The sequence below is a fragment of the Branchiostoma belcheri genome, unplaced genomic scaffold (assembly GCF_001625305.1).
Source record: "Branchiostoma belcheri isolate BF01 breed outbred unplaced genomic scaffold, Haploidv18h27 scaffold43, whole genome shotgun sequence".
NCBI classification, from domain to species: domain Eukaryota; kingdom Metazoa; phylum Chordata; class Leptocardii; order Amphioxiformes; family Branchiostomatidae; genus Branchiostoma; species Branchiostoma belcheri.
In genome coordinates, this window is record NW_017804054.1 from 2,112,671 (window position 1) to 2,123,480 (window position 10,810).

Sequence of the window (10,810 nt, forward strand, 5' to 3'; positions counted from 1 at the left end):
ACATTTTGAACACCTTTGGACCTATAGTAGTATATATTTTTTTATAATAGCTGTATATTTTGTAATAGTGTTTTATCTTATGTTTGTTGTAATAGTTTTTAGCTATATCATGTAATTTGTAACCGAGCCTGTATTTGTAACGCCGTAATTTTAACGTAAAAGTGCAATAATCTAGTGCAATAAAAGTGCAATAACCTAGTGCAATATTTGATGCTTATGTTTAAGTTATGTACATGTTAAATATATTCTACCTGTGTATCCCATTGTAAAAGCTGCCCAATTCAGCCTGCGGGCTGCAATTAGCAACTTATATGTATGTTGTATGCATGTTCCTTTCGAAATAAACCAGTCATACATATTTCAAACCCACCTCTGTAGCAGCATCATGACTACGTTTGCCGTGCTGGCGTCCAGACCTGTGGTTGGTTCGTCCAGGAAGAGGACAGGTGGAGCGGTGATCAGTTCCATCCCGATGTTGGTCCGTTTACGCTCTCCACCCGACACACCACGGATCATCTCTGTTCCCACCTACGTACATGACATTGTACAGCATATATTACAACTGCATGTCCATATGGACTTAAATACCGGTAACATTCATTCTTATAGTTTATATAAGATTCATGAATACTTCAAGATATTCTTTACAAGGCCTTGAATGCACTACTATCTACATGTGGTAGTACTTAAAGGGTCCCCCAGGCACAATTATGAGAGTCAATTTTACATGGCTAGTTATCTCTAATACATTCAAATTGAATATTTAGAATGAAACTAAAATCAGAAAATAGCTTTACTACATTTCAAAGGTCCAACAGAGTCTCTGGACAATACTTAGCAATAAGATGAAATTCCTTAACATAAATGGGATCTTAAATACCTTTGTCTCTGCACACTGTGTGAGCCCCAACTCTACCAACACCTGACGAACCCTCTCTTTCTTCTCCTTGTGTTTGATAGACGTGGGCAGACGGAGTGCGGCAGAAAACTCCAGGTTTTCACGGACTGTCAGCGTGCCCATGATGATGTCATCCTGAGATAAAAAAGGTGGTATACGGTCAATTCTAGTAAAAGAATCTAGTGCTGTATAACGGTTTGCTACAGGACTTCACGGACTGTCAGGGTGCCCATGATGATGTCATCCTGAGATAAAAAAGGTGGTATATGGTCAATTCTAGTAAAAAAATCTAGTGCTGTATAACGGTTCGCTACAGGACTTCACGGACTGTCAGGGTGCCCATGATGATGTCATCCTGAGAAAAAAAGGTGGTATACGGTCAATTCTAGTAAAAAAGCTACAGGACTTCACGGACTGTCAGGGTGCCCATGATGATGTCATCCTGAGAAAAAAAGGTGGTATACGGTCAATTCTAGTAAAACATCTAGTGCTGTATACTGGTTTGCTGGAACTTGCAAAAATCCTGTCACATTCCCCTTTTTGTTGTAAACCACCTTTAATACATGTAGTCAAAAGTTGTGTTGCAAAATTAAGAAAACAGTCGGTGCCATTGGGCATCATCAAGTGTCGGCCTCTGTAAATTATGTGCCCAGTTTTGATTCTAAACCCTGGGCAGTGCTTGATACAAAATTTTGCGGTAAAGATGCCTCATTTTCCACTGGGAAATGTTTACTGAGAACTCCATTCTGTATTTTGTACGTATACCATTTTGCCCTGGGTTCCAAGGTCCAGACTTTAATTTAATCTCTCAGGACTTTAAAATCCAGACCTTGACCCGAACATGGGTTTTGGCACACTAATGCAAAGTTTGCATGATGACTTTATAACTTATTATGTAGTCAACACTCTTAAATTCTCTTCAAATGATATAGTGAAACTGTCAATCATTAGTGCTAATGTAATTATCAAACTCACCTGCACCACATACCCTGTCATGCACTTGAAGTTGTTAGGAAGAGGTCCTCCATCAGCAAGTACCAATCCTGACAGGCCTTCAGGCTCTTTTCTTGCAGCCAGAATATCAAGTAACCTATAAATAACAGGCAAAATTATATTTTCAACTTTAGTATACCCAAATATAATCAAATTCAAGCACTTCAAGCATACCTCAAACGAAAATGTCAACATGGATACAGTCACTTAAAACATAATTTCAAGTCACACTCTAGGTAAGGCCAAACCAATTTGATTTGTTGTTTCTCGTTTTTTTAAGACAAAATATGAAGCGACGGCGAAATAAAAATTAAAAAAAAAACAGGCCAAGGCACCCCATGATAGCCAAAAATGTTACTATATGAGCCATGAAGCGAACATAGCAGGCTGGTTTATAATCAAAACAATAGATTTTGAACTTTTAATGAAACAAATTTGCATTGTTACATTGAAAAACTTTAAGAAATAGGAGGAAAATGACTTTCTTCAACTGTTGGGGCCAAAATATGTCTTTTATAGAGCATTTTGCAGTTAATTTAGAACCAAAAAGAATTTTTTTTTTTGCAAATCAGAAAAAAATGGACAGGGCGATCCAAGAAGCAACAAATTAAATTGGCCTGGCCTAACAATCAAACTTTAAGACAGATGGAGATATATGTGGTAGTTGATTATGTAGTGCACTGTCTAACTGACATTTCCGTAAACTTGACATGTCAGGAGACTTACGTTGTCTTGCCTCCGCCTGTGGGCCCCATGATGGCATTCATACCTGGCTTGAAGATGCCACTGGAACATAAACAGTGACACAGTAAGTATAAACATCACAGAAAGGTAAGTGCACAAAATATAAACAGTAACCTTTTCAACTGGAATTAAAAGTTCAAAAAGAGGATATCCTTTAAAACATGTCTTGCTTTCAAAGTATTTGTGTTCCTATCAATTATATTTTTATCCATCAAGACTAGTAGTTTAACTGTCAAATGAACCTCAGGCATTGAGACCTTTTTTTAAAAGTTCAAAAAGAGGATTACAGTATCCTTTAAAACATGTCTTGCGTTCAAAGTATTCAAAGTATTTGTGCTCTTATTATATTTTTATCTATGAACACTAGTAGTTAACTGTCAAATGAATGTGGGCATTGTAACATTTTGTTCAGAAAGGTGAAGGTAAGATATAGAGGGTAAGGTAAATAAAGGGTAAGGTACAACCTCACCTCACCTGACTTAAAATGTATCAACACTGCATGTGTAAACAGTTCCCTGTCGTTACTTGTACCTTACCCTTTATACCTTACATATGAATACCTTCACCTTTCTGAACAAAATGTTACAATGCCCACATTTATTTGACAGTTAACTACTAGTGTTCATGGATAAAAGAGCACAAATACTTTGAACGCAAGACATGTTTTAAAGGATGTCCGTCTTTTTGAACTTTAAAAAAAAGGTCACAATGCCTGAGGTTCATTTGACAGTTAACTAATTGATGGATAAAAATATAATTAGAACACAAATACTTTGAAAGCAAGACATGCATAGGATATCATCTTTTTGAACCTTTAATTCCAGTTGAAAAGGTTACTGTTTATATTTTGCGCACTTACCTTTCTGTGGTAAAGGTTTGTACATGGAGACTCAGCAAATAAAAGGTTGACCCAACTATATGCATATCAGATGCATACTGGCCCAGATATGTCACACTCAAAAACAAATTTACTACTTGTCTTTCCGTAATTTGACCTGTAAACCACCTTAAGTACAGTAAGGATGTTAGATCTTTCAACATTAGAACCTGTTGATGTCAGTCTGTCAAAGGAAAAAAGAATCACATTTTCATTGTTTTGATAGCATGTCACAAGGCGTGACATGTGCCTGGTAGGTACTAATTAGGTCACAGTTAGACAATGTTTTACTAAGCATGATCCATCTTCATTGATTTATAATCATGAGAAAATGGAACACTTCTATTACAATGTTTTAATTCCTTAAACGTTTATACACATTTGTCATATACAAAAAGATAGACACACAGAGTAACATAAGGCATATGTTTATGTTTCAGTTTATTTTAGTAGGTCAACCGAAATTGTGGTGAATTGAACCATTGAACCTCCTTGATTGAACATTAAAGTCATACCTTTTTAAAGTCATAAAACACAGATGTTCAGTTGTTTCTAACATTTCTAGGTAGGCTAAAGAGTCAACTTTAAAGAATTTTAAGACAACAGTCCAAGTGGGATTAGAAAGATTAACGTATAGAACAGGATACCATGTGGTATTATATAATATTTCAAGAAAATTTATAGGCATGTTGGAAACGATGGGAATTTCTACATCTGTTATGGATCAAGCCGGCATATAGCTTTCAAGTACTTACTTGATATTTTGTAGAATGTCTTTTTGACGGCCTTGGCACAAGCTTTAGTCTTCACATCGACGCCGTAGCCGACACCGTGACATGTGAGTGTCACTCCTCGGTCACGCCTCTTCCCTGAGCCCGACCGACTCAGCCATGTGGGGCTGGTGCTTGGTGGCGGTACGTCCCCGTTTTCCGGGCCGCCGTTGGTCTCTTTCGGAGTCACTTGCGCCATGTTTTCTTTCATTGACAACAGGACTACGCCGTTTTCCTCACGTTGCTGGGCCTCTGCCATATCGTGTTAATGATCTTAAGGTCAACACACCACAGAAATACAACCTGCCCACCCTTAAGAGTGGCGACCGACAAACAATAGCCTCACCTGTTTCTGACAAAAGCTAACCGCGGGTTCGGTGTCAGCTGATTCAGGGAGGACTCAGTAGCCAATGAGAGGCAGGGATGGTTATTATGGTTTGCTCTGATTGGCTACAGGCTTATGTAAGTTTGTAGCCTTGTGTTACGCAACTAGTGTTATAAAATCTTGCATAACCATCATAAGCAAGAAAATTCTATGGATGGCACCCTCATTTAATACAGCATGACAGTGGGAACATCACATACCCACAGCCACATCACATATAAAAGAAATGAAATACATCACTGCATCAAAGTAAAAAGACAAAACAATAAATCAGAGCCTTATCTTGTCTCCTCTCTTCATATTTATCTGCCATCCTCGTTTGCCATCCATGGCAACAGCTACAGACAAATTTGCCCATTTTTGGCATGTTGGCAACTGTCGGAGGGCAACAACATTTCTTGTTTTTTCTACAAAACCAGGCGAAAATTAATGCGCGCTGATGTCATCCCGTAAAAATTACTTGCTGTCGCCTAAATTCAAGAAGGTCAGGCACTTAAGTATCAAGTATGCAATAGATGATCAACTGATAATATCTAACAAATAATTATTATTACGCTTCAACAAAGAGAAGAGCAGACACATCTCAAAACTGATGTAGCTTTAGGGTTGGAAATCGCTTTACAAGTTGTAACAAGCTACTGGACATATTATAAATCAGAAGAAAAGGAAAAGAGATAACGTTATAACGTTAGTTCAACCAAAACGTTTATTGACAATTTTCTTTCATTTTTTTTTAATTATTTAACTTTTAAAAGTCTTGGCTAATATTAAACCAGTGCAAATAAAGTGATACATTTTGTATAACAAGTTAACTAAGGAACATTTTATATCAGACCTTTTCAAAAAGTACAACGGAGGGAAATTTCGGATTAGTTAAATGCAATTTGACACGTTAATTTCATAAGTCTGTTTCGACGATTTACACTGTCCAAGTATCTCCCCCACGTTAGCAGTGTGATAGTCCAGACAACCTGTGACCCGGAAGTAATTAGCTACATTTCCATTTTAGCGTTCTGAGCGCATTTTGATAAATCAGCGATCCTGATTTTCAGCTTTTACTCCAGGCTCACCACACTTTATGCAGTATGGATCTTCCAAAGCCACCCGAAGGTTCGTAAAAACAGATTTTTGGTATCTCTGTGTTTTCATAACGCCTTGAACAATTTTTAGAACCCAGTTTTGTGAAGATAATTTGGGGGAGGGGGGCAGCGTGCGGCAGCCACCAAATCATAAAATTACTTGTTTGGTATAATGCTAGATTATTTGGCTTCTGTACGTTTTAGGCGATATAAACTGGACTTTTTTTATTGAAATAGATACTTGCCAAATCGAAAGTTTTGAATTGCCTCCGAAATTGAAAATATGTTTATTTTTTTAAGCTTGTCCTTTTGTCGTAGTAGTTTTTCACTCGTCCGTTTAAGTGATACTTGTACTAGTATAATGTAACAAAATATTTTTGCGCCAAACTGTAAATATTTATAAAAAATCGAAAATTTCAGTTATCAATTTTAAATTATTATTTATTTAGAATAGTCATTTTCAATAAGTTGCAACATATTAGCATCGCTATTTTCTGGCAGTTTTCCAACACGTTTTGCACCGCAATGATGTTGTTTTTACTCCCCAAATGTCATTATGATCCCAGGTAGGCTAATAAGGCAAGAAACTGTGTAAAACTATAAACTGTAGTACAATGTTTAAAATAGTGAAAAACTTGTATAACATCGCTTAATATATAACTAAAGTTGTTGTGTCTCTTTCCCTAGATCCTGAACTGCGAAACATCATCGACAAACTCGCCAACTTCGTGGCCAGAAATGGACCTGAGTTTGAGAAGATGACCAAACAGAAACAGAAAGACAACCCCAAGTTTAAGTTCCTGTTTGGTGGAGAGTTCTACAACTACTATCAGTACAAGGTCACAACAGAACAGCAAAGTAAGGAGGGAAACTGTCTGTTTAAACTGTGTTTGGTTTTAGAATGTGATTTTCAATAATGCCTAGGCATAGCACTTAAGTACGTAGATTTTGTGTCTCTTATAAGGTATTATAAGAGACATAAATGTCTCTTATTGCGCATATTATGTTAAGGTTAACATTCTGTCTGTAGTTTCCAAATGTTATGTCGGAAAAGATATCATCTGCAACAGGCAAAATTCTGATGCAACATTGACCAGGCATCCAACAACAAAAGTGACAAATTGGGGTTTTGCACAGACACAGTACATTCTGCCAACGTGCTGTCTGATCACTCTGATGTCTTGTCTTTGTTCAGTCTTGAACCAACAGAAACAGAAGCTGGCCCAGCAGCAGGCCATTATTCAGGAGGCGGTTACCCAGCAGGCCATCCAGTCTGCACCCTGGCAGTCTGCACAGCCTCCACAGATCCCTCCACAGGGACCTCCACAGATCCCCCCTCACGTACAGGACCAGATCAACCAGTCCAACTCTAACCTCATGAAACAACACCAGGTCCTCATGGCTCAACAACAGGTACAGTACAGCTGGACATTCACTCTCACTCTCACTCACTCACTCACTCACTCACTCACTCACTCACTCACTCACTCACTCACTCACTCACTCACTCACTCACTCACTCACTCACTCACTCACTCACTCACTCACTCACTCATTCATTCACAATTAAACTGTCAAAGTGACACATTCATTCATACAGATACCACAAAATATGATACATGTATTAATGTCCACTGGCCTTTCTGGTTTGGAGAAGAAGAAGAGGAAAAGAAACAGAGGAAACATAGCAAAAACAATGTTTTCTTTCAGTAAACATGATAATGTCAATACTCAATGGGAAGTAAGTTATTTAAATGTAATCCATACATATTTCCTGGCAGGAACAAATTGACACAGCCATTCAGCAGGCTCGGGAGGTGTCGACACAGAACCTGGCCAAACAGGTGGAACTGGACTTGTCTGAGTTTGACAAGGTCGTCCAGCCTATCATAGAACAGTGCACCAAGGATGCCATCTCAGTAAGTCATGTTTGTTTGTTTCGCATAAGTGGTAAACTGCCTTTTTTAGGCATAACACACCAGTTTGTGCATGCAAGTACAAGCTGCGTAAGACTACTTAGACAAACTGTGTAAGATGTCTACCAGTAATGACCACATCATAAAAAAACTAGAGTATGTGAATTCATGATTCTAGTTGCTTTAAAAGGAGAGAAGAAACCTTCAAGACCTTGATTAGATTAAGAGTTTCCCTATTGGTCCCTACATTACAGGCAGGCAAGGGCTGGATCTTCAATGCGTCCAAGTCTGCGGACCACTGCAAGTGTATCTCCCAGTACCTGTTGTGTCGCATCCTGGGGAAAAGTTCTTCATTCGAGCTGAAGCTTCATCTGATCTACCTTATCAATGATGTCTTACATCACTGGTAGGAACTTTCAGTTCTTACACCGGGCTTAAAATACTGTGTGCATGTGCACCTTACTGCACCCAAATTTGGTATTTACACAATTTTTTTCTGTGGGTGCACCCGAATATTTTCATAGGTTTAGGTATGCAAAGATATGTTAGATATGCACACAGCATATTCTTAACATATCATCATCATCATCATCATGTCTTAACATATAAGTGTAAGAAAAATAACAAAATCATTGTTGTAGTTACTTTAGAAATGAAGGATGTCATATAGAGACTTGTTTGTACCTACAATGTCATTTGTCAAGGCCTGATCTACAACACAAGATTATTCTCTCTTTGTTTACAGTGTCAGAAAGCAAGCAGAAGACCTCAAACAGGTAATTTCATAACAGAATTGTGATGATACTTAGAAATTATTTTGTAGCTACTTTGCAAATGTTATGCCAGTCATCCTTGGCATTTATCTGAGTGTGCATTGTGCTGAAGTCAACTTAAAACTGCCCCCTAGTGTATTTATGTAGCACTGCAGCTGTTTAACAGGCACAGTGTTTGATACACATTCTGTTATTTCTCCTTAAACAGAGCTTGCAGTCTGTAGTTGTCCCAATTTTTAGTTCAGCACAGATTGGTGCAGAGGAAGAAAACAACAGAAACTCACCAAGGTAAGAGGCAAAACAGTGAACATTTCAATTGTTAAATTTTCCTTCCTGTCTTCTGCTTCCAACTTGTTATGTGAACTCGTTCACATAAAATGCCATCATACAAAATGTAGGATCAAGTGAGTGTGGCATAAGTACTAAATATCATAATGATTATTTCCACAATTAGCTCCTTGCACTCTGGGAAAAGAACAACTATTTTGAGACATCCATTATCGAGGTAAGAGTTCATTTTTAACACATTGTTACAGACATACTGTAACACTTAAGCATAGATTTAACATATGAAATATTAGTAAAATGGAAGTACATGTAGAAATATGTAAAAAAATGTGTATACTTTATGATGTACATGTAGCACATGATTGTGTAATTCATTTGCTTTGACCTACAATGTAGTATGAGATACCATCATAAATTCTTGTAATATAAAGAATTTTTTATCCAATATTTTTTTTTTCCGGTCAGTGCCAAGTACTTAATTCAAGCTGAACTATAAGTCCAGGTTGTGTCTTATTAATATTTGTTTTGTTTACAGCAACTGAAGAACCCAACAACAGCACTCGCCCAGTTCCATGTAAGTATCAAATACAGTCAAATACGGTAAAATTTTTAAAGTATTAGTATCATTTCTTTCTCTTGGAGTAGAAACTGGAGTTAATATTAAGTTGTGTCTGGTTGCAGACTAATGAGATGCAGCACCATGCAGCTGTAGTGCAGCAGGTGCAGACCATCATCCAGCAGCAGTTCCAGCAGCTGCAGAACCAGCATGAGGAGTTTGTACGCCACCTGACACAGCAGGCCACCATGCCGCCACCCGGGCCCGGGCCTGGTATGGGATGGGACATTGTTTTCTGTTAACCCTCTCTTTCTCTACCCTCACCCCCTCTGTTATCTCACTCACTTCAGAATAGCCTACTATAAATCTCGAAATATTCATAGTGGTGTAATTTTCGTGATTTTTGTGGTGCCTGACAACGTGGACATGTGTTTTTGCAAACTCCTGCAAAATTAAATCCATGTTAAGAGAAATGAATTTACAGTGGCAAAATATGCAACTTTCTGCATGTACAATAAATGGCTCATTGTTATTATATTTTTAGATGAATAGTTATACACTGTGACAGTTTACAGTGTTTGTAAAATAGTTTTTCACCTGTAGCTCCAGGTACAACCACGGCAGGTGCGACATCTGGATTCCCCACGCCCCATCAGGTGTCCCAGGTGCAGGTGTCTGCTCCCTACACTGAGACCAGCCAGGGACAGATGCCACCTCATTCAGGTGTTCATTACACTGTATCAATGTTACACTATTCCATTCTAATGATTATTAGACATCTTACTATTCTGCTATCTGTTTTGTTGACCAAACAGGTTACAAATGGTAATTGTAGAAATTCTAAGTATTCTGAAGACACAACTAGTGCAAAATATGTGACTTTGTTTGGCCAACTAAGATGAAAAAAACTAAAAAGGCGGTTAAGATTTTCAAAATTGATTTTTCTGTAAGCTTTCCAATGGTGCATGAAGAACTATTATTTTTTCTGTTGCAGGGACTTTCCCAACTTCGGAGGGACAGATGATGCCTAACCCCCCCACGTACCAGAATGTCCCACACATGGGCCAGCCCTACCATCCTCCCCCACAGCAGTTTGACTACCAACATGGTGGGTATTGGTGCATAATGTACATGTATATGTACTAAGTGCTGCTTTCTCTGTTTAGCATGCAGCACATATTACGAGAAAGTTTGGTAGTTGAAGGCACACCAGTGGACTAGCAGCCTGCTGTAATGGTTGCATGTAATGTTGTGGTCTGTTTCAATGGGCATGACCACCATACACCATACACCATGACCACCATACACCATATACATTTAAAAATTAAAGATTTTAGGATTATCCGTAGACATTAGAATACAGTCCTAAACATTCTGACTGCGAATATTACCATTTCTTATGTAGTACATTTGTATCTTTACCTACCTCATTTACAACATTTTTAGATGAAAGTACCTTCAGTTGCAGTATGTATAAAATGTTTGTCTGTCTCCACAGGTCAACAATATCCCCCCAACTTCCCCTCCCCGT

The 10,810-nt window shown here is 38.1% G+C and overlaps 2 protein-coding genes across 2 annotated transcripts in view; one reads left to right on the forward strand and one right to left on the reverse strand.

Annotated features, from left to right (window-relative positions):
• Window positions 1-4,656, reverse strand: part of LOC109478345 (ATP-binding cassette sub-family G member 2-like) — a 13,429-nt gene extending 8,773 nt beyond the window's left edge. Inside the window, 6 exon segments of the mRNA XM_019779866.1 lie at window positions 371-528; window positions 881-1,033; window positions 1,874-1,988; window positions 2,618-2,677; window positions 4,268-4,286; window positions 4,289-4,656. Of these exon segments, the coding sequence (XP_019635425.1) occupies window positions 371-528; window positions 881-1,033; window positions 1,874-1,988; window positions 2,618-2,677; window positions 4,268-4,286; window positions 4,289-4,541 (758 nt within the window). The 5' untranslated portion in view covers window positions 4,542-4,656.
• A 985-nt stretch (window positions 4,657-5,641) lies between these two features.
• LOC109478332 (calcium homeostasis endoplasmic reticulum protein-like) overlaps window positions 5,642-10,810 on the forward strand; it is an 8,870-nt gene continuing 3,701 nt past the window's right edge. The window contains 14 exon segments of the mRNA XM_019779832.1: window positions 5,642-5,777; window positions 6,434-6,604; window positions 6,942-7,159; window positions 7,528-7,665; window positions 7,917-8,068; window positions 8,408-8,438; window positions 8,644-8,698; window positions 8,701-8,723; window positions 8,890-8,940; window positions 9,259-9,297; window positions 9,405-9,552; window positions 9,883-10,002; window positions 10,274-10,387; window positions 10,778-10,810. The exon segment at window positions 10,778-10,810 is cut by the window's right edge and continues 161 nt beyond it. Of these exon segments, the coding sequence (XP_019635391.1) occupies window positions 5,753-5,777; window positions 6,434-6,604; window positions 6,942-7,159; window positions 7,528-7,665; window positions 7,917-8,068; window positions 8,408-8,438; window positions 8,644-8,698; window positions 8,701-8,723; window positions 8,890-8,940; window positions 9,259-9,297; window positions 9,405-9,552; window positions 9,883-10,002; window positions 10,274-10,387; window positions 10,778-10,810 (1,318 nt within the window). The 5' untranslated portion in view covers window positions 5,642-5,752.